This window comes from Gopherus flavomarginatus, chromosome 1 (genome assembly GCF_025201925.1).
Source record: "Gopherus flavomarginatus isolate rGopFla2 chromosome 1, rGopFla2.mat.asm, whole genome shotgun sequence".
NCBI lineage: Eukaryota > Metazoa > Chordata > Testudines > Testudinidae > Gopherus > Gopherus flavomarginatus.
Window position 1 is genome coordinate 74146162 of NC_066617.1, and position 26778 is coordinate 74172939.

Genomic DNA, 26778 nt, shown 5'->3' on the forward strand with positions numbered 1-26778 from the left:
GGCTGTGGAGGGAAAGAAAGCACAATTACTAATCTACATGGAGAAAGAACTTGTTAGGAGCCTGTTGGCTGGTTTTATTCCTCTCTGGAGTTTGCAAGAGGAGCCAGGCATCTCATTTTAAGGATGGCTCCTGGAAAGCTAGCATGCTGGGCAAACTGCATGAGCAGGCTGGCTGGGAATACTATCCAGTGGACTAAAGTTTTAGTAACATTTCTTCCCCTTTATTCAGTACAGCACCAGGTGACAGTGGCTCTGATGTCAGTACATTATATGTCCCATGCCTCCACATGGTATTACAGAATTACATTCCCATGTACCGAGCCTGACCGTACACTTTGCCAGGGCAGAACTCTCGCTTTCCTCTTAACTGCATTTGTTTCATGTGCACTGAGAAACGAGGTCAAAGGGGCATGTTCTGCTGGGCTGCAGAATCATTCCTTGCTACGTAGTGGACACTGAGGAATCGCACACATGGATCCAACCCCCATTGATACGCCCATTTCTGGATGATATTCAGGAGACTAATAAATGCTTTTTTAAAAAGCATGAGGAGCTGGGCATGCCTATGGTTTTCCTGAGCACAAATCTTGCTCCAAAGGTGTCTTTAATTTCTACAACATGAAAGCAAAGAATGCATCCATGACCTGGGACAAAGGTATGTAACAGACCGAGATGCATGGAGGTGCTGCCATTATTAAAAGTGCACGTTCAGCAGGGATCGGGGGGGGGGGGCGGGGGGATGGGGGGAATGGTGTATCAGGATTTGCATGGATTTAACTTTAATGGGAGAAATATGGCTCAGTCTTTGCATAGTGCACATTCCACCGCAAACGTTCCCCTTATGGTAAAACTTATCTGAAGCTGCAGCATGTTGTTACTACTATTATTTGTCAGTGATGTGGCAGGAAATTCATATTAGCAGCAGGTTATGTTGCCTTTTAAAAGAGGATAAAGCCTGTTAGTATTGCAGGCCATGAATAATGGAAAAGCTGGCATGATTTAATAATTTATGAGCAATGTGCCTATTTCATTATCAGAAGCCAATTTTGAGTGTGTACAGAAGACTGGGGAAATGCAATTCAGTTGTGCGGGTGCTGTCTGAACAACAATGTAGGTCTAGATTTTCAAGTGCTCAGCACTCACAGCTGCAGACAGATTTTCAAATCCGTTCCCACTTTTAAGCACCAAAACAAGAGCCAGATTTTCAGAAGTGCTCAGCCTCAGGCAGCTTCCAGGGTGACATTTATGGCCAGATATTCCACAGAACTCATCATGTCAGAGGCTCAGCTTTTGAAAATCTGACCACTTATTTTGGAGCCTAGCTCTCCTGCGCATCTTGCTCACAGAACTTAGAAGTTCTAACAAGAGACCAAATAGACTTAAAAACCACTCCTTTCTATCAAGCAACTGGGGCTTGCTCTACAATTGACCAATGACTGTATGCGTGTTGGTTAGCTTTAAGTCTCTCACATAATGAAAGCCAAAAAGAAAATGGCTTAATGAAATAAACTCTAATCAATTTTCAGATAAAAAGCCAAATCTACATAGCAATGTGCAGACTTTAAAAAACACTTTCCAGGGCACAAAGTGAAATGCACAGTTTTGATGGAGAAGATACAGCTCTCTGCATCTGTCTAGACATTTTTGTAACAAAATTAAATACTTTTTATCTGAACAGAAAAGGTTTCAGTTACACAGCACAGGAAAGTCCCTCATTACATTCTCTGTTTTTCTTCTGTTCCATGAAATTAGATTTAACAGTAGAAATCTGAAATAACAATGTATTCCTTATACAGGCTGAGAACATACCATATCACAAATTGCAAAATGAAATCAATACTTAGGTTGAAATCCTTGCCCCATTGAATTCAATGGAGTTTTGCCATTGACTTAATCTGTATTTTCCTGAATTCCTAATTAGCTTTCTTTGGCTGCCCCTTCTAAATATTTGGAAGAGTTTATTCATTTAATCTGGTTCTCTCCAAAGCAAAGGAAATATTCTATGATTAAAATATAGAAATGTTCAAATGTAAGGTCAGTACCAGAAAAATCTATGTATTAAATACTTTCAGGATTCTTTTAGAGTACGTCCAGACTACCTGTGCTTTCGGCCAGTAACGATCGATTTATCGGGGATTGATATATCGCGTCTCATCTAGATGCGATATATCGATCTCCGAACGCGATCCCTGTCGACTCTGGAACTCCACCAGAGTGAGCGGAGGTAGCAGAGTCGACGGAGGAGCCACGGACGTTGATCTCGCGCCGTGAGGACAGGAGGTAAGTCGGAATAAGATACTTCGACAGTTGCGTATCTTACATCGATACCCCCCTAGTGTAGACCAGGCCTTAGATTTTGTTCTTCTGAGGTTATAAATCCCACAGTTGTGGGCTGGTTGCTATGAAATAGCTGATGGCATTCTGAAGTAAAATCCCCCTCTATTTGCTCTGAGATGTTCCGTATAAAGAGCAAACCACCTTAATGTAGATTGTAAATGATTGTCATTCTATATAGCGTCCCAGTGGTAATTAGAATGCCAGCAACTGTGGATTGGTTCAACTTTGAATACAATGGGCCCAACTGTCCTCTCACTTTACTGGTTTAAATCAGGAGAAACTCCACTGAAGTCAATGGAATTAAACCAATGAAAGCAGGACTGAGAGGCCAAGTAATTTCTATACACCTCTACCCCGATAAAACACGACCCAATATAACACAAATTCGGAGATAATGCAGTAAAGCAGTGCTCCAGGGAGGGGTGGTGCTGTGCACTCCGGTGGATCAAAGCAAGTTCGATACAACACGGTTTCACCTATAACGCAGTAAGATTTTTTGGCTCCCGAGGACAGCGTTATATCGAGGTAGAGGTGTAGTTTGTTATGACATCTTTTAGGCAGGCTCCCTCTCACACTATCACCGGATCTAATTATAGTAATAGCAAGTGGGAGGGAGAGGACCAGGGCTCCTATAGCCTCAGAATGAATAGTCACACCATCTGGAGTCACGGCATTTCTTAAGCCATTTGACAAATGCACCACTCCCAGCACACAGAACTGAAACGCTCCATATGCTGCTGGACTATAATAAGGAAGACAAGTACAGCAAAGGAAACATTTATGTTGTCCTGTTAACAGATAGAGTGTCCTTCCCACTTAGATAGCCTGCTGGAGTAGGAGATCAGATTAATAAGGATGCCACACGGTTATTCAGAGCAATGGGTGTCTTCAGCCTTATATATACTCACAAGCACTAAATGGCTAAGAGGAATTCCCATACTCTTAAAACCTTTGTGTGAAACTGGGGGATGGAACAACTCAGTGAAAGAACACAGGAGAGTTTTTAATTCCTCCATCAGTGACAGTATCTTTTCCACTCTCTGTTCAGCTGCCCCAATGGGGCATCTGGAGTGGCCCTTCACCAGTGCTGTCTGGATTCATTTGCACCACGACTCAACATAACTAAACTACCTGCATCTTTTGACAGAGGGATGAAGGCAATGTTTATCTGTAGCCATCTGTAACAACGAGGCATTCTACATTCCAGAAATAATTTAAGCATTTGTCACCATATCTGAAAAATGTCACACAGAAAACAGCGCACAGAGGCAATACCAAACATTTTTTCCTCAGAGAAATGAGCACAGGAAATAGGGTTGCCCTATGTAAACTAGTATGAATAGAAAAATCTTAGCTGCCAAATAGGGTGTGATTTCCATAAAATGTTAAAGGAACTAGTATTTGTGAACTTCTCACTGGCATTATCCTCTGCTTCTGGTTTACCTTTAAGATGGTTTACCTTTAAGACAGTACTTTTTAAACCACAGATGGATTTGCCAAGCACATTTTATATTGAGGAGACTTATGGGCCCCATTAAGTCATTTTCAGCAAAATCTTCAAAATAATTTAATCAACGGTTGCTTCTATTAGGTGTGTTTGTGTGTGTGTGTGTGTGCGCATTCATATTTGCACATACATTGTATATATTTATATATTTGGCTTAAACCTCAGCACTAATCTAAAACTGCATTGATCCCCAATTCTTTATTATTTTCAAATTTGAACATGTTCAGATAAGAATCCCTCTTCCCTTTTATGTGAGCTGCAACAGACCCACCATGGATAAAATCTCTCTTGGGGGCTGAATATCTCTGGCAGACTAATAGATTAGTTACTGGGAAGACTGTACAGGCTAAAATAAGCATCCAAAATCTTTGTCTGTCACTTATTATATATTACACAGCTTAATGTGACCTGTTAGATGCTGCAATATAGTTACAAAACAATTATACATCAGATTACTGTAAATTATGAGTGGCAGTGGGAAACCAGATGGCCCACACAGCACAAACTGCTCTTTCAGACAACCGTCTGAGTACAATTTATTGTAATACAAAGAGACAATAATATTTAGCAATGTATATATTAGACAGATCCCTTTGAGCATGTAATGAGGCGGCCTCTGGCAGGACACAACTGAAATTATCAGTCAAATTGCTTAGAGCAGGGCAGTCACAGCCCAAGGCTGGCTGTCCTTTATTACTAAGGCACACCAAACTGGCCAGACAGAGAGGACTTTGGTTTTACCCCACTGGCTAACCAGAAGTCATATAAGCAATTCCCTCAGATACTCCAGTTCCCTTGTATCACCACCAGCACCACTCCTTATGAGGATGAATGGTTATGAAAACCAATACCCCAGTAAAAGAAAAAAGGTTCTCCCAATTCCAAAGGACCAAGCCCCAGACCCAGGCAGGGCCGGCTCTAGGTTTTTTGCCGCCCCAAGCAAAAACATTTTTGGCTGCCCCCCTCCTCCTAGACATGAGCTCCCCCTCCTGCCCACCAGTGCCCCCCTACTCATACCCCGTGCTGCCCCGGCACTGGGCTCCCCCCCAAACATGGGATCCACTCCAGCACACTGCAGCCGAGCCCTGGCCCAGCTGCAACTCTGTCCTCATGTGGGTGGAGCTGCTGGGCGGCGCGGAGTGGGAGTACTTCCAGGTGGCGGCGTGGCTATGGGGCAGCGCAAAGAACATGGCCCCCTCCCTGGGCTTTGCGGCACTGCTGGTGACCAAGGTGGATCAGTTCATGCTCACCACCCTCACCACCAACATGCTGGCGGCCGAGGACCTGGAGAGCCCCCCGGACCTACTGCTCTTCAGCCTCACGGTTCCCTGGCCCAGCCCCAGCGGGAGGGAAGGTGAGGATCTCTGGCTGCAGGGCTACCTGCTCAGCACCGACGAGCCCAGCGGGCCGCTCACCTCCTCACACACTCCGGGATCCCCTCTCACTGCCACCGCAGCCTGGGCTCGGCTCCAGGAGACCCTGTTTCCCTCCCTCCCCGGCTCCTCACACACTCTGGGCAGGGCCGCCCAGAGGATTCAGGAGGCCTGGGGCAAAGCAATTTCGAGGGCCCCTTCCATAAAAAAAAGTTGCAATACTATACTATAGAAACACATATTTGGAAATGTAAAAAATAACTAGTGAAATACATTCAAAAATTAATTTGTAATAATTTGAAAATACACCAAACACATGATTTAAAAACATTAAATGCTTTACTGGTATGTCTACATTTGCAATTACATAATGGGCTGTTGCTGGGTGATGGTTGGTGCCAATGGGCTGTCGCTGCCTGGGGGTGGTGCTGCTGTTGCCCAGGGCTGGGTGGGGAGCTAGGCTCTGGGTTGGGGGGTGCCTGGCTCGCAGGGGCTGGGCTCAGGACTGTGGGGAAATAGGGTCAGGGGTTGTCCAGCTCAGAGGGGCTGGGCTCGGAGCTGGGGGTCAGGGCTGTGGGGGGTTCCCAGCTCAGAGGGGTTGGGCTCAGAGCTGGGGGTCAGGGTTGTGGGGGATGGGGTCAGGGGGTGTCCGGCTCAGAGGGGCTGGTCTCAGAGCTGGGGGTCAGGACTGGGTGGAGAGGATGGGTTTAGGGGGGTGCCCACCTCAGAGGGACTGGACTCAGAGCTGGGGGTCAGGGCTCAGGGGGATGGGTTCGGGGGGTGCCCGGCTCCGGCCCGGCCCCTTACCATGCCACTTACCCCCTATCCCCGACAGCGCTGCAGTGGCGTGGTGTCTCCAGCAGGGCCTGAGTTCCCGCCGCTCGGCTGCAGCTCGCAGCCCCGCCCCCTTACCAGCTGAAACACCGGGGGATGGGGGAAGACGGAGGAGGGGAGAGCCTCCGACATACCCTGTGGGACCGGAGCCTGGGGAAAATTGCTCCACTTGCCCCCCCCCCCCCCCCCCCCCCGCCTGGGCGGCCCTGACTCTGTGAGCCTCTCTCGCCGCCGCTGTCTGGGCTCGGCTGTGTGAGGAGCTCCAGAAGCGTGTGAGGAGCCGGGGACGCAGGGGGAGCCAAACCTGGGCTGCGGCGGTGGTGAGAGGTGCTCCCGGAATGTGTGAGGAGCTGGGGACAGACGGAGGAGGGGTCCTGCTGCCACTGCCACTCCCGGTGGCACCGCGTGTCCGAGTGGGCTCTGCAGGGCGCCACCGGGCTGGGCAGTGGGCGCGGATCCAGCTTGGGCGAGTGGCTGTGCCAGGTCTGGCTCCCGGCAATGATGCCCCAAGCAAAAAAATAAAAAAAATAAAAAAGGGGGGGGCGGAGTGCTGCCCCTTAGAAAGTGCTGCCCCAAGCACATGCTTGGAGGGCTGGTGCCTAGAGCCGGCCCTGGACCCAGGTCAACATACAAGTCAGATCTTACCCATAAATCATGCTGTTGCCAATCCTTTAGAATCTAAAATCTAAAGGTTTATTCATAAAAAAAAAGAAATATAGATGAGCGCTAACATTGGTCAAAGTAATCAATTACATATAGCAATGGCAAAGTTCTTGGTTCAGGCTTGTAGCAGTGTTGGAATAAACTGCAGGTACAAATAAAATCTCTGGAGTACATCCTCAGCTTGGATGGGTCATTCAGTCCTTTGTTCAGAGCTTCAGTTTGTAGCAAAGTTCCTCCAGAGGTAAGAAGCAGGATTGAAGACAAAATGGAGGGGTTTCCAGGGCCTTTTATATCCTCTGTCATGTGGAAGGAAACCCCATTGTTCTTACTGTGGAAAATCACAGCAGCAAGATGGAGTTTGGAGTCACATGGGCAAGTCACATGTCCATGCATGACTCAGTTCTTTACAGCCACTGCTCAGATGCTACCTTGAACGTTCCCAGGAAGGCTCCTCATATGTGGATTGAGTCTCCCAAGGTCCATTGTCAGTTAAGTGTTTCTTGATTGGGCATTTAATCTGAAGAATTCTTTCTCAAGATGCTGACCAAATGCTTCACTTATGCTACTTAGAATCAAACACATTGAATTACAAGTACACAGCCCATATTCATAACTTCAAATATGAAAATGATACACACATACAGACAGCATAATCATAACCAGCAAATTACAACCTTTTCATAGACATCTAACCTGGCCTCCTTTGTACAAGATTTGGTGCCACTATAGGACCTTGGTTGCAACAATGATCTATATGGTCACAGTTTATGTCAATAACGTCACACATGGCTAAAATCTCTCTTGTGGGCTGAATATCTCTGGCAGACTAATAGATTAGTTACTAGGAAGACTGTACAGGCTAAAATAAGCATCCAAAGTCTTTGTCTGTCACTTATATCTTACACAGCTTCATGTGACCTGTTAGATGCTGTAATATAGTTACAAAATAATTACACATCAGATTACTGTAAATTATGAGTGGCGGTGGGAAACCAGATGGCCCACACAGCACAAACTGTTCTTTCAGACAACCGCCTGAGTACAATTTATTGTAATACAAAGAGACAATAATATTTAGAAATGTATATATAAGACAGATCCCTTTGAGCAATACTTTATTATGTTGTTTCCTACCAGCCCATTCACTGTTTATTTTAATTATTGCATATGTCTAATATACAGTGTGATGGTTTAGACTGAGAAGCAAGCAGAACAGCTGATTAAAATGTGGTGCAGCATAGTTATTACACCCCCACAAAAGTCAGAATGGCCTATGGCTAAATATTAGGTAAACTACTGGAAAACAACATCAATAAATTGCTGATATGGCTTTTTGATGTTACGTGGCTAGGTCCTGTGTGCTGGAAGTAGCCTTTCTTCTTATGCCTCAACACATGTGAACTGTGTATAAATTCATAGAATATAAGTGTAGGAATGGACCTCAGGAGGTCATCTAGTCCAGTCCCTGCTCAAAGCAGGACCAATCCCCAGACAGATTTTTGCCCCTGATCCCTAAATGGCCCCTTCAAGGATTGAACTCACAACCCTAGGTTTAGGGGGCCAATGCTCAAACTACTGAGCTATCCCTCCCTCTACATCTGACTCAACAGCCCTAATTCAGCATGATATATACCTATCATCCTACTGGCTTCAAAGGAAGTATTTGCACACTTAAAGTAAGGCATACATGTAAGTACCTTGATGAATCAGGGCCCTTATGCCTGTTGCACCCAATTGTCTATTTCTCCATACCTAAATATACTGCTGAATAGTATGGCTTATAACAGCATTTACTTTCCAAAATGTACCCCAAATCTTATGCAATGAGATCTTGACTCCCACTGACTTCAATGGGCTTTGGATCAGGCACCTTTTGAGCCTTGTGCTACTGCTGCATAAAACAAGAGGTTACAGAAAGGCAAGAATAAGACACAAGTATAGAGGAACTCTTGAAAGTGCCACATAACAGATAAACAGTGCTCTGAAAATCTTCCTTGCTTTCAGTTTCCCTTAGTTGACTGTTGCCCATGGCCATCACTGTTAAAATGAAGAATGAATATGACTGCTGTAAATGCAAAATAGATTACACCTTCATCAATAGCACCAAGGAAGCATTTGCAGCTGTGAGAAAGGAAGAGTGATCCAGTCTCTTTATATTTGTAAAAGTTTTTAAATAACTCTCGCATACAGATGTGGAAAATAGGCCACCCCTGAAGGAGACTAGCACAAAATTGTCACTGTAGGATTTTTACCTCCACTAGAATCACTTGATGTGGGTTTTTTATTCTTCTTTCAAAAAACGGTGTAGTTATAAAGGCTCAGGAACGTCTTCCCTAAGAGGAGGAGATGCCAAAAGACTATTCGAAGCAGCGCTTAATTTGTAATGAAAGAGGTGCCAGGGCTCAAGCAATTTTTTTACACTCATAACTGATGCTTCAAGCCCAGAGGTGCCGGGGCTCAGCCCTGGCCAGCTCTGGCACAAATTAAGCACTGATTAAGCCAACTTCAACCCCTCCCAACCATAAGCAAGGTGACATTTCCACCCTCTACCCCAGCGAAAACGTGGGAGGCTTGCGACAGCTGAATTAAGAGCAAGCCCCAGCTGTGCTGAAGTTTCATTTTTCAGGAGCAAACCTAACACACGGCATACCTGAGGCCAATCGAAATGGACGATTTCTTTCTGAAAGACTCTAATCTCATCAGTGCAGCACACAAGAAGAGAGCTCGGGAACAGCAGTTAGCATTAAGTACTACAGACATCTCCCTGTACCTTGTGTGTTCAGCTCAAAGAGAGGAGGGACAGAGGAGGGAGGAAGAAAACAAGACACATCTAAATCTAGGGAGAGACTGAATTATTTACCCAATACAAATAATAATAAATAAAATAAAATAATAAAATAATAATAATAATTTTGCTAGATTTGAGGTTCCTAGTAATCTTAACGAGTACATATTGAATGTTGATGATTAAAAATCCTTACAATAATGGCATTTAGTTAGGAAAATTAACCATTAACCCCAGGCCATTCTGATTGAAAGCTAAAGGTAGAAGGCAATAAAACATTTGAAAATGTGTAAATATGGATTAAAGGCTAGATTCACAAAAGGACTCAGGAGCCTAACTGTCACATTAGACACCTGAATCCCAGATACAGGCCCCCGTGGGATGCACAAAGCCCCCACTAAGCTGCCACTGAACTGTGTGGGCAACTCAACTCGCTCAGCACATAAGTTTCCAGGTTAAAAGTTCCATAAGTGCCTATGGTTCAACCACTAGACACATGCATCACTGTCTCTTTCTAGGCATCTGAGTGCCTAAGCCCCAGTGTAATGCTTGAGCCATGGGATGATGGCATTCCTCCACGTAACTCGTCTGCAGGGTCCAACCCTGTAAGTGTGTTCAGAGCTCACCTACTGGATCAGGCCCCTATAGGTGAGCTTACACAGAATGACAGTGGGGAGTAGGACGCCCTTGCTCATAATTTTCAGCCCAGTGGTTGGGGTGCTCACCTGAGTTACAGGAGACCCCTGGTTCAGGTCTCCCCTATGCCAGAGGGGGAGAAGAGATTTGAACAGGGATCTACCAATGACGGCATCTTAATTAAAGTGCATACACTGTAAAATAAACTGAGCCCTTCCCCCCAACCCTCTTCTTACAAGTTATTACCCCTTCTCTGACTCATGAAAATAAAAGTATGTATTATTACACTGCCAACCATCAGATATCTCTATCTCATATTTACTAATTCTTCAGCTTGTGGTCCATGAATATGATCATCCACTTTTAGCTCTGCAGTGTCATTAATACATACTTCATGTTTATGATTCAATCTCCAACTTGGAAACTGATTAGCAGACCATCTCTCTGTATTTCCTTGTGCTCCTAATGGACAGTTTTCTTTAGAGAACCCCATACAAATAGCAGACTTTTCCCAGGCTCTCTCACTGCCCCGGTTAAGAATGCTGACAATCTGCTGTCAAAGACTGAGGCTGTCAGCATTACTTTCCTATTGCTGATCTTTCAGTCACCACTTATATAAAGGACAAGTACGCAACCCACTGCCTTGTGACAAGAGTGGTGACTTTGTTAAAAAGCCAAGCACTAGGAATGAATATCAGGGAAACATAACTTAGTGAAACAGGATATGTTAACAATCCATGATAAAATGAGACAACAGACTACTATGAGCATTTATGTTTCAAGACATCATTTCATGATTTGCTAACATTAATAAAATTCTGCTAAAAAGCAGAAAAAAATTAACTTTTCCTTTAAGGTTTTCTCAGGAATAATTTTTCTTATGTTCATCTTATTTTATATGCCAAAAAGAAGAAGCAGCAGCTTCTAAGAAGGTCATCTGCACATTGCAGTAACTTCACAGGCACAGGAGAATGTCTGAAATATTTTTCAACTCTGCAAACAATTTAAGGGGCTGTTTGCAAAAGCGGATGAGCTAGCCTTGCAAAATTCCATTAATGTTCTGCAGTGGATTAAGATAAACCTGTTGTCTATGAGCTACCCTAATCTTATGTTTCCATCAACTGTTTCTGGGGGTTGAGGGAAGACTTGTAATGAATGTTTCCATCAAAATTAATTCAGCTCAATATTTTTAATTTATAGCTCAAAGCAAAGTGAACAAATTTTGTCTGGTGGGTGCTTAAACAAAACAAATATGGAAAATATTCTATTTTTATTATTTAACTATATTCTTCGTAGTTAGTTCAATCAGTTCTATGACTGGAAAAGCAAGGTGAGGATAGGATTCATATCTGAATAATCATTTTAAATGATTATGCTGCTCATAACCTCTACTTGTCTTTGGAATATGAAGTAAATGAAGGGACTTTAATCACTCAGGAAACTGGTAATCATCTACAGGCCCTTTCACCCCTAGCTCACTGGTTGGACAGTGGCTAGTGTTGGTAATAACCAGATGCTGATTTCATAACCTAAAGCTCTCTGCTGCTTGTTCGGGGTCTCGTCTGCCTCCAGTTTCGAACAGACAAGTATCTGCATCACAAACGATTTCACATCTGGTACCTAAGTGGCAGAAAGTCACATAAGTTGGGACCCAAACTAAAGAGCTTTGATGTTAGTGGGAGTCTTTCAACTGACTTCAATATGGCCTAAGGAACAGTCCATTGACGGGCATAGAGAATGAACTACTCCATCACTGTGGATGGCAGTATACTGGCAAGGAAGCACACGTTGCTTCATGTGCTATGCCTGTTCTCTGGTTAAAGAGATGATTTTATTCACCAGGACTGGAGAGGAAGGATTATCTGATTTTAGAGGCTCAACGCAGGCTATCCAGCAGATCTGGGATCTAGTCCTTCCTCTGTGACATAAGGCGACTCCTGGGAAGCCTTGGGCAAGTGACTCAAACTCTCTGCATCCAAGCTTCCTCACCTGTAAAACGGTGATACTATAAATGCGTGGAACGAGAAGGCACTCCTGTAAGGATTATACACAGGGCTAAAGCCTGGTGAAGTAAATGGGAGTCTTTGCCTTAATCAGCTTCAGATCAGCCCTTTAATCTGTTTCTGGTCTTTGAGTCAAAGAATTCTAGAACCCTTCTTTTTATTAGACAATGCATTTTATCTTCATAAATTGCAATAGATGCTAATGGGGAAAAAACTTGGCTGTTCAGTTACATATGGCACAGAAAAAAAAATAACTATGATCAGTTTTACGATCCCATTTTACTCATAACCTGACCCAACATTTGACTATAATAAGTGATTATCAAAAACATATGACCAGTCATATATATCAGCAATATTTACAAAATAGTGCCAAGACTGTTATTACAAAAGTAGTGATTTCCTCATCTTGCTGTAAACTGGGAATGGACGATGCCAAAATGTGTTGTAATGTTGGTGCCTTTACATACAAACCACAAAATACTGTATGTTTTATTATAGTGGTTAGTCATTCCATATATATTTACTAGGGTAATCAACAATACTAGATTAAATCAGCTATTGCAAGATAAAATTGCAAAGTAGGGTCAAGTATCAGAGGGTAGCCGTGTTAGTCTGGATCTGTAAAAGCAGCAAAGAATCCTGTGGCACCTTATAGACTAACAGACGTTTTGGAGCATGAGCTTTCGTGGGTGAATACCCACTTCCTCAGATGCAGGTCAATAAGGTCAATAAGTATTGTTTTGTTTATGTAGAGATTCAGAGTTGTTAGGAGTACATTTTAAACAAAAGGTAAATCATCGAAGTAATATCCAAACAGACATATCATGCCAACCTCTGGATAACGCTAGGAGATTATGTATCAGAATGGTATAATTGCTCTTTTTAAAGTGGCTGTGATTTGTCTATAGAGGAATAAATGATTCTGGTTGGGTTTGATTTTTTCTTTTTTAACTATATAGTGGAGTACCATATAGTACCATAGTACCATAACTACATAGTGGAGTACCATTTTTCTTGGTTTTTATTAGCAAGTCTCCTAACAACAATTTAGAAGTGTGGCAATCAAGCCAGGGCATACATATGGTATAGGTACTTCAAGAGCATTATATATGGCAACGTGATTTCCTTGCACTGGCGCTCGTTTATGAAATAATGCCACCCTGATACATCATTCAGGTATTTCCTTTGTAAATTCAGAATGAAAAATTAGGTCAAGATCCTGCAGGTTTCTGAGCACTCATGTGAGGTGCTGAGCACCTCGATCATCTTCAAAGTAAGTAGGTCTTGAGAGTACTCAGATCTTTGCAAGATCTAGTCCTTAGTCTTTAGTTCTCAGGTTTTCCACCCTCATAAGAAGAAAGCAGTACTGTGAGCATAGCAAACTTGGGAGTTGGCTGGTAACGTGTTTCCAGTGTCTATATTTCACAATTCAAAATCTCTAAATGAAATCAATGGATAGAAACATATTAAAAAACAAAACCCCACTGCCTTCCCCCAACATTTTTTGTAACTGTTAAATAAAATTGCTTAGAAGAACCCAAGTTGTCATTTCTTATTACTCTTGATGCTATTAAAAGAGCGTAGGTGAAAAGACTGTTTATGTTTTTAAAAGGTCATTTCCACTTAGGGCATGGCTACACTTGCAGATGTAGAGCGCTGTGAGTTAAATCTGCCTTTGGAGAGTGCAGTAGGGAAAGCGCTGCAGTCTGTCCACATTGACAGCTGCTTGAGCACTGGCGTGGCCACATTTGTGGCACTTGCAGCAGCTCTGAGAGCAGTGCATTATGGGCAGCTATCCCACAGAGCACCTCTTCCCATTCTGGCGCTGTGGCTTGTGGGAAGGGGGCGGGGCTGTGGGGCATTCTGGGTCCTGTCCCAGTGCCCTGTGATGCATTACTTCACAGCCCAGCAATCCCTGTGCTTCCATCCACATTTGGCACCATCTTTCAATGTTTTTTTTACTGCACACTCTATCTTCCCTTTCGGTCTGTGGGAATGGAGCCCGAATTGCTGAGGAGTATGCTGACGAGTCTCGCCAGCACGTCACATTTGGCAGTCAAGTTATTCCTTAGGATCCAAAGTGACAGTGAGGGCTCCAATGATATCGACTCGAGTAACGCATACGACACAAGTTTGCTTGTGGCATTCACATACATGCTCACCACAGTGGAACGCCACTTTTGGGCTCAGGAAACAAGGACTGAGTGGTGGGATCACATAGTCATGCAAGTCTGGGATGATGAGCAGTGGCTGCAGAACTTTCAGATGAGAAAAGCCACTTTCATGGGACTGAGTGATGAGCTCGCCCCCACCCTGCGGCGCAAGGACACAAGATTGAGAGCTTTCCTGATGGTGGAGAAGTGGGTGGCTATTGCAATCTGGAAGCTGGCAACTCCATACAGCTACCGATTGGTCGCTAACCAGTTTGGAGTGGGAAAGTTGACCATTGGAATCGTGTTGATGCAAGTTTGCAGGGCCATTAATCGCATCCTGCTCAGAAGAACCATGACTCTGGGTAACGTGCAGGACATTGTGGATGGCTTTGCACAAATGGGTTTCCCTAACTGCAGAGGGGCAATAGATAGGATGCATATTCCAATTCTGGCACCAGCCCATCTAGCTTCTGCATATGTTAATTGGAAGGGGTATTTCTCTATGGTTCTCCAAGCACTTGTGGATCACCATAGATGTTTCATTGACATTAACACAGGCTGGCCCAGAGAGGTGCATGATGCACACATCTTTTGGAACACTGGCCTCTTCAGGAAGCTGCAAGCTGAGATCTTTTGCCCAGACCAGAAGATCACCGTAGGGGAAGTCGAAATGCGGGATGCAGCAAATGTTATTCCACTCGCTGAGGTGGAGTACCAGCAGAGCTCTAGCCGCAGAGTCCAGGTGCTCTACATGCCTTGCCAGTGTGGACGGGGGGAGTGAGCTAGTGTGCAGGGGGCTCCTTTATTGCGCTGTAACTCGCAAGTGTAGCCAAACCCTTAGAAAACAACATGAGTCATTTCACGTTCCAATTATCTTTGTCCAAGTTTTACTGTAGAAATTGAAAGCAAAAACCCAGAATACTTATTCTCATCACAGCATCTAATTGCAAACAAGTAAATCATGGGGAAAGTGTCATGTTTTAAAAAAGGGAAGCCGCCATTTTCACAATGATGGCAAAGTGATAGTGAAAGCATTTAGGAATCAAAGTGTCACTGTTCTAAATTCAGTCATTTAGAAAATGACTGAATTTAAGAGCTGGTTTAATAATTTAAGTTCACACAAAAGAACTAAACAAACCAAAAGAAAAAACACACAAATAAAAATAATTAAATGCATATATGCATTTATGCACAACACCAAAAATCTGCTTATGGGGCTTTAGCCAAAGTCTATTTTAATCAATGGAAAGATTCCTATTGAGTTCAGTGGGTTTCAGATCAGGCCAATAAATCCTACCTTTACATCTTGCAATGATTCCTAATGTTTTTATATAGTGTTCTTTCCATCTTATTTTACATCAAAGTAAACTCTTTCTGGAAGGTATTATTAAAATGAGTGCCCCTGTGGAGGAAGACAACAGCCCAGTTCACGCAGGATGAACTTCACTTCTGGGCACAATGCCCACACGAGGCCTATCTACCACTGAAGTCTAACTGAAGGCAGCACGATAGGACTTACATAGGACTCAAATGGGCATAGATCTTGTGAGTGGCGCCCTACACACAGAGATTAATGTCATCTTTAGTGGAAACACTGAAAATGACAAATTATTCATAGATTTTAAGGCCAGAAGGAATTGCTGGGAATTCTGCATGACCCAGGCCATAGGACTTCCCCAAAATAATTTCTATTTGCACCAGAGCAGATCTTTTAGAAAAACAGCCAATCTTGCTTTAAAAATTGCTAGTGATGGAAAATCCACCATGAGCAACCCTTGGTAAGTTGTTTTAATGGTTAATAATCCTGGCCGTTAATATGTTTAACTTTGATTTCCAGCCATTGACTCTTGTTATACCTTTGTCTGCTAGACTGAAGAGCGCAGCATCAAATATTTGTAGCCCAGGTAGATACTATGACAAGTCATCCCTTAACCTTCTCTTTGTCAAGCTAATAGATTGAGCTTCTTTTCAAAACTCTTCTTTTATTATGTATTCCTATTCCTTTTTGTTAAATATATTTTTACATGTTTTTCAAGCTACAATTACAAGGTAATAGCTGATACCACCCTGTAAAAGCTGCAAGCAACATTCTCAACCTTAGGAGCTTAGCATTTAAGCAACTAAATCTACAGACACCTAATTAAAAGTGGCCTGATTTTTAGAAGTAGCTGGGCACCAGCGGCTCAGAGGGAGAAGCGGGCACTCGGCACCTCTAAAAATAAAGTTGTTTATGAATCAAAGTGCTTACACTTTAGGCACCTATATTTGAAAATTTTGGCCTGAACATCTCTTGAAATATACATTAGAGCAGATATGTTTGGTGACTCACAAATAAAAGAGACTGGCAAATGTGTGTTGTTATATACTTACAAGAGAGCCAAAGAACGAATTGTGCGACTGAACTTAATATAATTGGTAGTGCTAAATATCAAAGGTCATGGTAACACAGCTTAACTTCACTGAGGCAGCTCGACACACCTGAAGACTTATCATTCCACAGAGACTCCAAAAGCAACAGTGGCAGTTGCACATTCTTCTTTTCACACATCATTCCTTGTCACATATAAGGAACCAGTGCTGTTGTAAGAGGATACTCTTAATGTTTGAAGTGTCCTTTCCGGGCTACTTAAAGCTTACTTGAAATTCCATCAGCGGCTTTTAGACAGGGGCGGCTCCAGGCCCCAGCACGCCAAGCGCGTGCTTGGGGCGGCATGCCGCGGGGGGCACTCTGTCGGTCGCCGGGAGGGCGGCAGGCGGCTCCGGTGGACCCTGTGGAGGGTCTGCTGGTCCCGCGGCTCTGGTGGACCTCCCGTGTGGGAGGTCCACCGGAGCCGTGGGACCAGCAGACCCTCTGCAGGCACGCCTACAGGAGGTCCACCGGAGTCGCCTGCCGCCCTCCCGGTGACCGGCAGTGCCCCCCGGGGCATGCCGCCCTGCTCGGGGAGGCGAAATGTCTAGAGCCGCTCCTGCTTTTAGATGCTGATAGAAGAACAACAAGGCAAATCTCATGCTGCTCTTTAGACTCTTACCCAGCTTCTCTACCTCATACATAGAGATCACCATGCTCACTGATAACGATTAGTCTGAGGAGGCCTCTGTCCTGCAACTTGTTGCATATTGGTGAACTCCTGTGCCAAGCAGAGCCCCACTGAAATCAAAGAGCAGTCCACCCATGCACAAGCTACAAAACCTAACACCTTACAACTGTGCTGTATGTAGAAAAGTTACTGGATGACACTGTTAATTCAATCAGCTGTTCTTTTAGGAAAGCTCTAGGTAAATAGTTGTTGTGAACTCATGTTGTCTTTCAAAAAACCCCACAAGCCTCTTCTAGAGCCTATTCAGGTCAATGAAAAGACTTTCATTAACTTTAGTGGTCTCTAGATCAGCCCCTTAAACATTTGTAAGCTAAGAAGCTATAGCCCCAAAGGATAGTTCCTTCAACATGGCACCAATTCATTTCAATAGATACCTCTTTATTTGAAATGGAATGCATTTTGAAAAATATGAAAAATAAGTCACATCTCTCAGAAATCATTTATGAGTCATATTTACACACAAATTTGACAACACCAATATTTCAGCTAACGATGGGATATGCTAGAAAACATTTGGTACATCACTGCAGCTAATGGTCAGAAGCCGGCAGTTACAGATCATGAACTTTAAAGAAGAGGAGCTACTTCAGGGTGGAATGGAGATCACATTTGGCTGAACTTCTTGCTTCTGAGTACAAAGCTATTACGCTACAGAATGGTCACCACAGCTTGAATTTCCTTGCCAAATCCTGCCCCTCCTTACATGCAGGCACATTCAGTTTGCACCAATGTCTTCTACTAAGACATAAAAGGTTGACCTCTTTATTAACCAGCTTTCCACACTGCTACTAGCTACACTGAGCACCTCTTTTTGTTTCAGTGGCACTGTAGTTTGTTTTCTATTAAATTCATTTGAGTCCTACACCCATTCTATCCTTCTTCCATTAAAGGGAGGGGCTATCATGCTTCCTTCACTCTTGAACCTTGAGTTGGATTATGCATGTTGTTCTGCCATGAATGGTAGGACCCATTGGACCTATCTGAGTAGTTACCACTGACAAAGAACATGTAGGTGACAATCAATATCTAACCACGTAGAGTCAACGAAGACTGTTCAGTAGGAAAAGAACAAAACAAACATTTATCTTTACAAGTCCAGATGAATTTTTGGTCTATATTGCTACTTTCCTCAAGAAGAGCATAGTAAATTTAGTGCTTGAGAAAGCTGCCAGATTGAATGCCTCAGAGATTGAAGTCTTATTGACACTGGGATGACATGAGCAGCAGCATGTGCCAAGCTGCCTCACACCGCCTCAATCCTGAGCTGAGGGAAGTGAACCCCCTCATCCCAGCCAACCACTGGACCTTCTACTTATACCACAAGCACAGATGCCAACTCAGAAGTGGATTTTGTGATGTGCTCACCTGTCACAGCAGCACCTGAGCTGACAGCAACGTTTTAAACAATGTAACGGGAAATAAGTAACACATTTGGCAGTATCAACAAGCAACAGTTTGTTCATGATAAAGATTATTACATTTAAGATAGATGTTCAAATAATACAGAAAGAGCCTGTCTCAACCCAACATAAACTAAGACATGCAACGTGAAAGAGGACACTTTGATTTCAACTTGGAGGGAAAATGTATCAAAGTGTGAGCTAATGATGCCATCAGACTTGATTTTGAAAGTCCTGCCTTTCATCAGTTTGAGACAGAACCTTAATGTTATTTAAACCTTTAAAAAATGTCCTTGTTTGTTTTTAAAAGCAGAAGCACTTTGAGGGAAAATGATAAAATTAAATGATTTAGGGCCTGATCCAAAGCCTGCCAAACTCAATGGAAGTCCTTCTAGCATCGGAAGGAGTCTTGACTTCAGTGGGCTTTGGATCAGGTTTGTGCAGGATAGGAATGACTCCATCTCCCAGGGAAATTACATATCTTGGATCACAGAGAGACATATTTTGAATAATTACATTTATTCTTTACCTGGTTAAATTCATGTTTTGATAGGTGAATTTCCAGTGCTATAGGTGTATATCTGAAAGAGTGGATTAGCTACCTGATAAACTGTAATTAATGGCTCTGAAAAAGAGGTCACGTTTTTCCACAAATCAATATTTAGGCACTTTTTAAAAGGCAGATGTTTTACACAGTCACGGGGAATGGTTTTCAAGGAGCCACTACAAATTACAGTCTATTTTGTAACTCTCCCTTCCAGCACAATCACCTAAGATTTGGCAGAATGAGAATGGCAAATGTATTGAGATGTGAAAACTAGCTGCTGTACTTGCAGGGTATCTTTTCATCTCCTTCCTTCCTGCGTCTAGACTGAGGGGTCCAGTCCTGCAACGTGCTGAACATTCTCAGTGTCAATTAGCCTCAAAGGAATGACTTTCTTAGGGCAATTGTAACCTGCCATTCCAATCCAGTCAATATAGATCCCCACAAAGGGCCTGAACTCCAATAGCCCCCCGGGGACTGGTCACATGAGGGTTTGCAGGTCTGGGCCTTAATTCTGTTAACACTTGCTTAACTTTATTCACATGTGTAGTCTCAATGACATTAATGGGGCTACTTACATGTTTGCAGAATAGGGCTAAATAATGTTTCATCACCCTGGAAGGGGCTCAGTACCCTGAATACCCTGTAAGATAAAGGGGAGCAGAATGAATTCAGCAGCTTGCAGGACTGGACCTCAGTGTGAGACGGGGAGTAAATTAGGAGATAAACCAAGCATTGCATTTGAAGGGTAAGATCTCACTGTGTCATTTTCATGATTTCTTCTATCCAGTCTTTTTTTAAGGTAAAGCTACAAATCAAAAGTTCTAAACATATTACTTTTAGTCTCTGTTTACATTTGCATAGCTTATAAACGGGCAGAGCAGAGCAATTTCCCTACTGAGTTAGTAAAAAGAAATAGTTCCATGGCTGAGGTTCTGTACCTTGACTTAGCAATAAAAGGCCAAATCGTACTATCAGATTTTTAAGGACAACTCCCTATTTATTTCAAAGCAAAGAGCTTTAACTACAGCAGTGCAAAATGATCCACCACATTAAGGGCCCAATCCAGTAAAGCACATGATCACGGGCATAACTTGTTTTTCTGGATCAGGGTCTAGTTACCTCATATGCTGAAATCAACAGCAAAACTCTCATTGATTTCAACAGGAGAAGGAAGACACATATGCCTAGTACTTTGTTTCTTGATTTCATGGGGTTCATTAACATAATGCAGACAAGATCCCAACACATCTCTCAACAGCTGGTAACATTACACACCAAAATAAGCTTGTTTATCTCAGTAATATAGCATTTTTCAGTTTAGGAAAATTATGACTGAAATGACTCATTTGAACACTTTAAGACATTTACAAGATGGGCTTTAGAATCTGTCAGAAAAAGGTCAGGAACATGGCCCTTTCATAAACCTTCTGCACCAAGAGAGCCCTGAACTCAAATGTACAGAAGTTTTAATAAATAGTTCTCAGCTCTTACAACCATTTTCATAACACAAAATAAGCGAGCACATAAAATTGATATAATTTTAACATGACATTCTCATATCACAAATCAAATTGGTCAGAGTTCCCTCTTCAACTGCTGTATATGACAAATGAAACAAAGGTATTTTATCTAATAATAATGAATCAGATTATCAATTCTGTATAACTGAATTGTGTATAAAATGTAATACTCTTCCCCCATATTTATGGTTAAAAAAGAATAATAACCTTGACATCAGGTTCCAACCCTTGGAGAGAAGCAATTTCTTGTGCATTAAGATCTTTGTCCTAATTCTAAACCACGCATTATACTTTCCACATTAATACAACAACAGTTTCTAAAACAATATTTTGGGGAGAAATGAAAACTATTGCATTCCATGTGGAAAACCACCCAGCATTCATGGTCATATAAATCATTCACTTCTCCCACAATCTCCCCCTCTCTCTCCAAAGGTTGCAATATATCTGGGAGCTAAGGTGTGCTTTGAATTTCTATTTGGAATTTAATTTCTGGATAATGGCCTACATTCAGAAAGGTCTTGCAAATAAGCCTTTTACAAAATCCCTAATAAATAACCATAAAATAAAACACTTTAAAATAAATTTACAGTACATCATGTGTCCTAGAAGCCCCATCATGCCAGATGATCCTTTCCAAGGTTCATAAATAGTACTCAGAGTCTATGTGACTTGAAATGTTTTCCCCCCCACCAAGGAAGGGATTGTGCAGAAAACTCGCTGGGTTTTCAGGCTGTTGACCTGACGCTCTCCAGTCTCCCTGCTCCGCGGCTCTCCTCGGTTTGCCAAGTTTGTCGATCCACTGAAATATGCTCACAACAGAAATGTGCTGCTCATCAGTCTCACTTCCTGAAGTGCTGCTTGGATTCAACCTGTGATACAATAATATAGAAGGAAGGGAATCGGAATGAGCTGACAAATGGTGTGTGCACAGATAGCCACCCTGCCTGTGCCTGGAACAAGTTCTCTGAATGACAAATGGTAGGGGCACCGTCCTGCAACAGTGAACCAGGCACAAAGGGATGGAAGATCATATGGGCTCCTGGCGGAGCGGATAAGGACAGGCCAGGGCTCGGAAACCATTCACCCGCGGCACAAAAGGCAGCGCTAAATCAGCCGCGCTCCCCGGCTGTCTCCGAAACTCCTCGAAGGTGCCAGGGGAGGAGGAAAGGGCTGAGAGCAGAGAAAACTCTTCCCGCTCCCGCAGGCAGACGGAGTCCCAGGCCGGTAAGTGGGCGATGGTTAGATTTGTAAAGGCTCCCAGTGCCTTGGGAGCCCACCTGCTTCGCCCTAGGGAGGGATCCGGGGATTCCCGGCTTGGCTCTGGCGCCCCGCAGCTCCCCGGCGCCCTGGGGCTGGCAGGGGAGGGGGCAGGATTCCTAGGAGCCCGGGGAGGTACCTGGGCTGGGCCGGGGCCGGTCCGTCGGGCGCCCTACGCGGAATTGGAGGCGCTGCGGAGGCGGTGGCCCGGGTGCTGCTGGACCAGGTGCTGCTGCTTCTGGCGGGTGGACTTGACGGCCAGGATGGCCTGGCGGTTCTTGTACTGCACCAGCTGCAGCGTGATCTCGGCGTTCCAGCCCTGCTCCTGCGGGCCCCGAAAGTCGATCTCCTTCCCCTCGGCCATGACCACGGTGAAATACACGTACTTGCCCTTCCGCTCCACGCAGTCCACCGTCTTCATGTGGGAGAAGTGCAGCTCCTTGATCTTGGCGGCCGGCGGCTCGGCGGCCGGGGGCCCCGGCTGCGGCTGCTTGGGGGGCACGAGGAGCAGCCCTTCCTCGGTCAGGATGCAGCGCTTCTTCTTCCACAGCTGCAGCAGCCCGTCGCTCCGCTTCTCCAGCACGCCCTCCTTCAGCGCCTTGCAGCCGCTCTCCAGCATCCTCCTGGCACGGGGCGGCTTGCGCCTGCTGGCCGCGGAGCCTCCTCCCGGCAGGGCAGGCAGCAGCCGGGCCCTTTCCTCCCCGCGCCCGAAGCGGATGGCGGCGAGCGGCCAGGCTCCGGCAAAGCCGGGAAGATCGTGGGCAGCGAGCGGCCGTGCGCAGCGGGCGTCAGGTTCTGGGCGCTCAGGCTGGCGGCTCCGCCTCGCAGCGCGCTTCGCCCAGCCCGGAGTGACACCCGGCAGAGGGGAAGCCCAGCTCCGGCAAAGCCACGTTCCTTTCTCACGCCCCCGCTTCCCTGGGTTCCCTTCCAAATATGGGGCTGCCTCGCGGCGCGCTTCCTGGCAGGCGCCTCCCGTCGCTGTCACCCTGATGGGCTTGGCCTTTGTTCTGACTAGGGTGGGAAATCGGCTGACACTTCGCCTTCATCCGCTCCCCGGCAGGCCGGGTGATGGTTAAATCCGACCACTGCTATTTTCTCTTCTGCTTACAGTTTGCTACCGACTAAATAGTTTCATGTATTGTTGCTGTAGAGTCATCAAAGCCCCTGGCCCGCTCCAGAAAAAAAGTGAGCTCAAAGGCTGAAAAGCTCTCTATAAAAGCTAGGTGTCTTTAGTAATTATTTATTATTATTAAGAGGCAGCTCTCAGACTATTTACAGTCATAGTTGCTGGAACTGGGGGTGCGGTCTGAAGTGGTTTCCATCATACATAAGGTTTACAGTTTGGTTCAATGGCTCTCAGCCCTCCCCCCCCCCCCACACACAAATTGTCCAGCACCTACTCACTAATGCTAATGAACATCACTGAAGTATGTTCCAGATCACAAACCTTTTATGTCTGTGTCTAATTCACCTTAGAAACCTTATAAGAAACAAACCTGAAATATGGCCAGCAGCATTTACAAGGATGGTGGTGAACATACACTACAACAAGACCAAAAACTCCAGTCTAGACCCAGCCTAAGTGGAAAAGGGGAGAGAGCCAATTTTTTATCTAGTTTTTCCCTAGGGGCTGGTCTTAAAAATTAGATTGACCTAGCTGGGTTGCTCAGGGCTGTGAAAAATTTCATGCCCTGAGCACTGCGGTTAGGTCAACCGAATCCTGGGTGTAGATATACATGGCTAGGTCAATGGAAGAATTCTTCGGCTGATCTAGCTACCACCTCTCAGACAGGTGGATTAACCAGGGCACCAGAAAACCCCCAACATATCAACAGAGGAAGCATCTACACCACCGTACCCTGGGAGCTGTGCTGCTGTATGGGCCTAGACTGATAGTGGAATTAGACACTACTTTATGAAACACAACTCACTTGCAGCTTTTTGAATTAATATCTGAGAAGAACAAGAACAATATGGTGAACTAGACTGGATGCCTCAACAGTTTTGACCTATATACTGTCATTCCTGCATAAGTACCCGCTCAAACTGCTGTAATTTGTGTGATGGTTCTCGGGGCACCCAGGACTGAGAGTTATCATATTACACCTTGCATCCAGCGTGAAGGAATCTGTCTTGCTTATCACTGGCTCTGTATCAGCTTCCTAACAAAACCAGCCTTTCAGACACTCAAGCACTCACCTTGCCAATTGCCAGCCCTAACCTCACCCTGCAGGTTAACAAGAGGTGCACACCAGTCCCCTTTGAATTGTATCCCTATGGTCTCCAGCCCCTGATACTGGCTATTCACAGAAATTCCAGATCTTTCACACCCCAAGGTGCAGGGAACCCCATTTTATAAGTTTTACCTTAATCTATCGCTCTTGGAAACCACACAGCACTTCTGAGCCCTTATAATAAAACAAACATTGATTTAAGTGAGAATAAAAATTTAAACTAGAAAAAAAGTGTTAAAAGTAAGGGGTTACAACACAAAAAACAAACTGCATACCTTGTAGACATATCAATATATGAAGTAAGTTTTCCCTACAAATTTCAGTCTGTTGTAGAGCTGGCTGGTTTCACAAGACTGAGGATCCAAACATTCATGAAAGCCCCTCTGCCCTGCAGGGGACTTCCTCAGTGAATGGATCCAAAATGCTTCTCCACCTTGTGTGTTATACTGAAAACAGCCTTTTGTTTCTATTCAGACAGGGCAAACCTCTGTCTGTTGTAATGATCCTTTTCCATCTCAAAGTGGTTTCAGTTGTTTGTAGTTATCTCTTGATTTCCCGTTGGTAGGCTTGGGAGGGAGCAAGGCCAAACAACTGAAGGCATCGCTACACTTGCAGATGTAGAGTGCTTTGAGTTAAACCAGCCTTTGTAGAGCAACATGGAAAGCGTTGCAGTTGGTGCACACCGACAGCTGCAAGCACAGTGGCGTGGCCACATTAGCAGCTCTTGCAATGGCCGCAGAGAGCAGTGTATTGTGGTAGCTATCCCAGCATGCAAGTGGCTGCAACATGCTTTTCAAATGCGGGGGCTGGGTTGAAGTGTGACAGGGAGTGTGTTGTGTGTATGTGGGGAGAGAGAGAGTGGGGGGGGTGCCTGGGGTTGCTTTAATGTGCTCTAACTCAAAAGTGTAGCCAAGCCCTGAGCTTTGCATTACCTCCCCAGCTAAAACAAGGTGGGGTGACAACTCCCCCTGCATGAATGGGTCATCCCTGAGGGCTTGTCTACACTACCAAGTTTTGTAGACAAAACTTATGTGGACACCCAAAAGTCAACAAAACAAAAGTCTCCAAAGAGTGTTCACACCTGCTCCCTCTGTCAATAGGTTATGTCCACATGAGGGACACCATCATCAACAGGGTGAGCAATGCACCATGGGTATGTATCCCACACTGCAATGCTGTGGGAAGGAAGAGCTAATTTCTGCACATCTTGAGATTCTCTGAGTTCTCCCACAGCCCCCTCAGCTGCTGAGAGCAGCATCTTGAGCAGCTCTGTTAGCTCTCCATGTTGAGGAATGGCAAAGCAGCACAGCAGTCTGTCCCCCTCCTCCTGCAGCAGTGGGCTGCCTGCTTCTGTGTTCCTAGTGCGAGGCAGAACAGGAGCATTCCAATGATTTGCTCTCTGTTTGTTCCCCAAACGGAGCAGCACACAGATACTTCCTGGAGATTTGAATGGGGAGGGGCGCAAGCCCACAGAGCAGCAGAGATCAAAACACTGAGCAGAGCAATCAGGGCAGGCATTGTGGGATACTGGCAGAAGCCAGTTCTATGGACAAAACAATCAGCAGTGTCTACACTGGCTTTTTGTCAACAATAACGGGAGAGGAAAAGACAAAAGGGGTGGAAGGGTTTTGTCACCAAAACTGAGCATTTTTTGTGACAAAAGTCCCATCATAGTGTGTACAATGTTGCCAAAAGGCAGTTTTTGGGGACAAAATTTGACAGTGTAGACAAACCTTCAGACACAGTACCCCTAGTAACTAATTTTTATTCCAGTCCATAAAGAAGGCTTTCAATAAATACATTATTCCTTAAATATTGCCCATATATACACCTCACAATGCTTCTGAGTCTTGACAAGTTACAAGCTTTCTGTAGACAGATGTTACTCTTTATAGACTAACATCCTGTAAGATGTGTTTGGTGTAGTACGTTTGTAGAGTCTAAAGTGAGTGCTGTTTCCAAGAAATAGGGGCCAAGGGGCCTCTGTCTCACAAAGGGATCCAAAGCTACTTGCTTTACTGTAGTTCTAATAAATTCTATGCAAGGTTTCTACACACTCCTAGTTTGCTAAGCTCTTTGGATATACCTGATGTTCAGATGCCTCCTAGTGCCAAACTTTAATACTGCAAGATGGAAGGATTCTGAACCTGATCCTTGAAAATATAGATGATAGGTCCTCTCATTCTTCTGGTATTTTCCCCTATTGTTCTCTTGCCCCGAGAAGTTGCTGATAGAAGGGTGCAGTTGTACAGACATTGCACCTATGTACACAATATTATAAGGCTCCTAACTTTGAAAGCCAAAGACTGATGTGCCTGAAAACCTGTAGAACATATTTATTGTGTGAGGCTTAAGGGAAATTTGGCGATGGTTTTGGGAACTACAGAGAATGGGCTCAAAAAGAGCACAGAGAAAGCAAAGGTAC

At 44.4% G+C, this 26778-nt stretch overlaps 1 protein-coding gene across 1 annotated transcript; it reads right to left on the bottom strand.

Moving 5' to 3' along the window:
* Positions 1–17749: 17749 nt before the first annotated feature.
* On the bottom strand, positions 17750–22941 carry PHLDA1 (pleckstrin homology like domain family A member 1). Its single transcript, XM_050935961.1, has 2 exons — positions 22259–22941; positions 17750–21731 (listed from the first exon to the last, which is right to left on the bottom strand). The coding sequence occupies exon 1, from the start codon at positions 22736–22738 to the stop codon at positions 22292–22294; it is 447 nt and encodes a 148-aa protein (XP_050791918.1). The 5' UTR covers positions 22739–22941; the 3' UTR covers positions 17750–21731; positions 22259–22291.
* Between the last annotated feature and the right edge of the window lie 3837 nt (positions 22942–26778).

Coding starts and splice junctions, on each gene's coding strand:
- PHLDA1 (XM_050935961.1), bottom strand. CDS start 22,738: ATGCTGGAGAGCGGCTGCAAGGCGCTGAAGGAGGGCGTGCTGGAGAAG.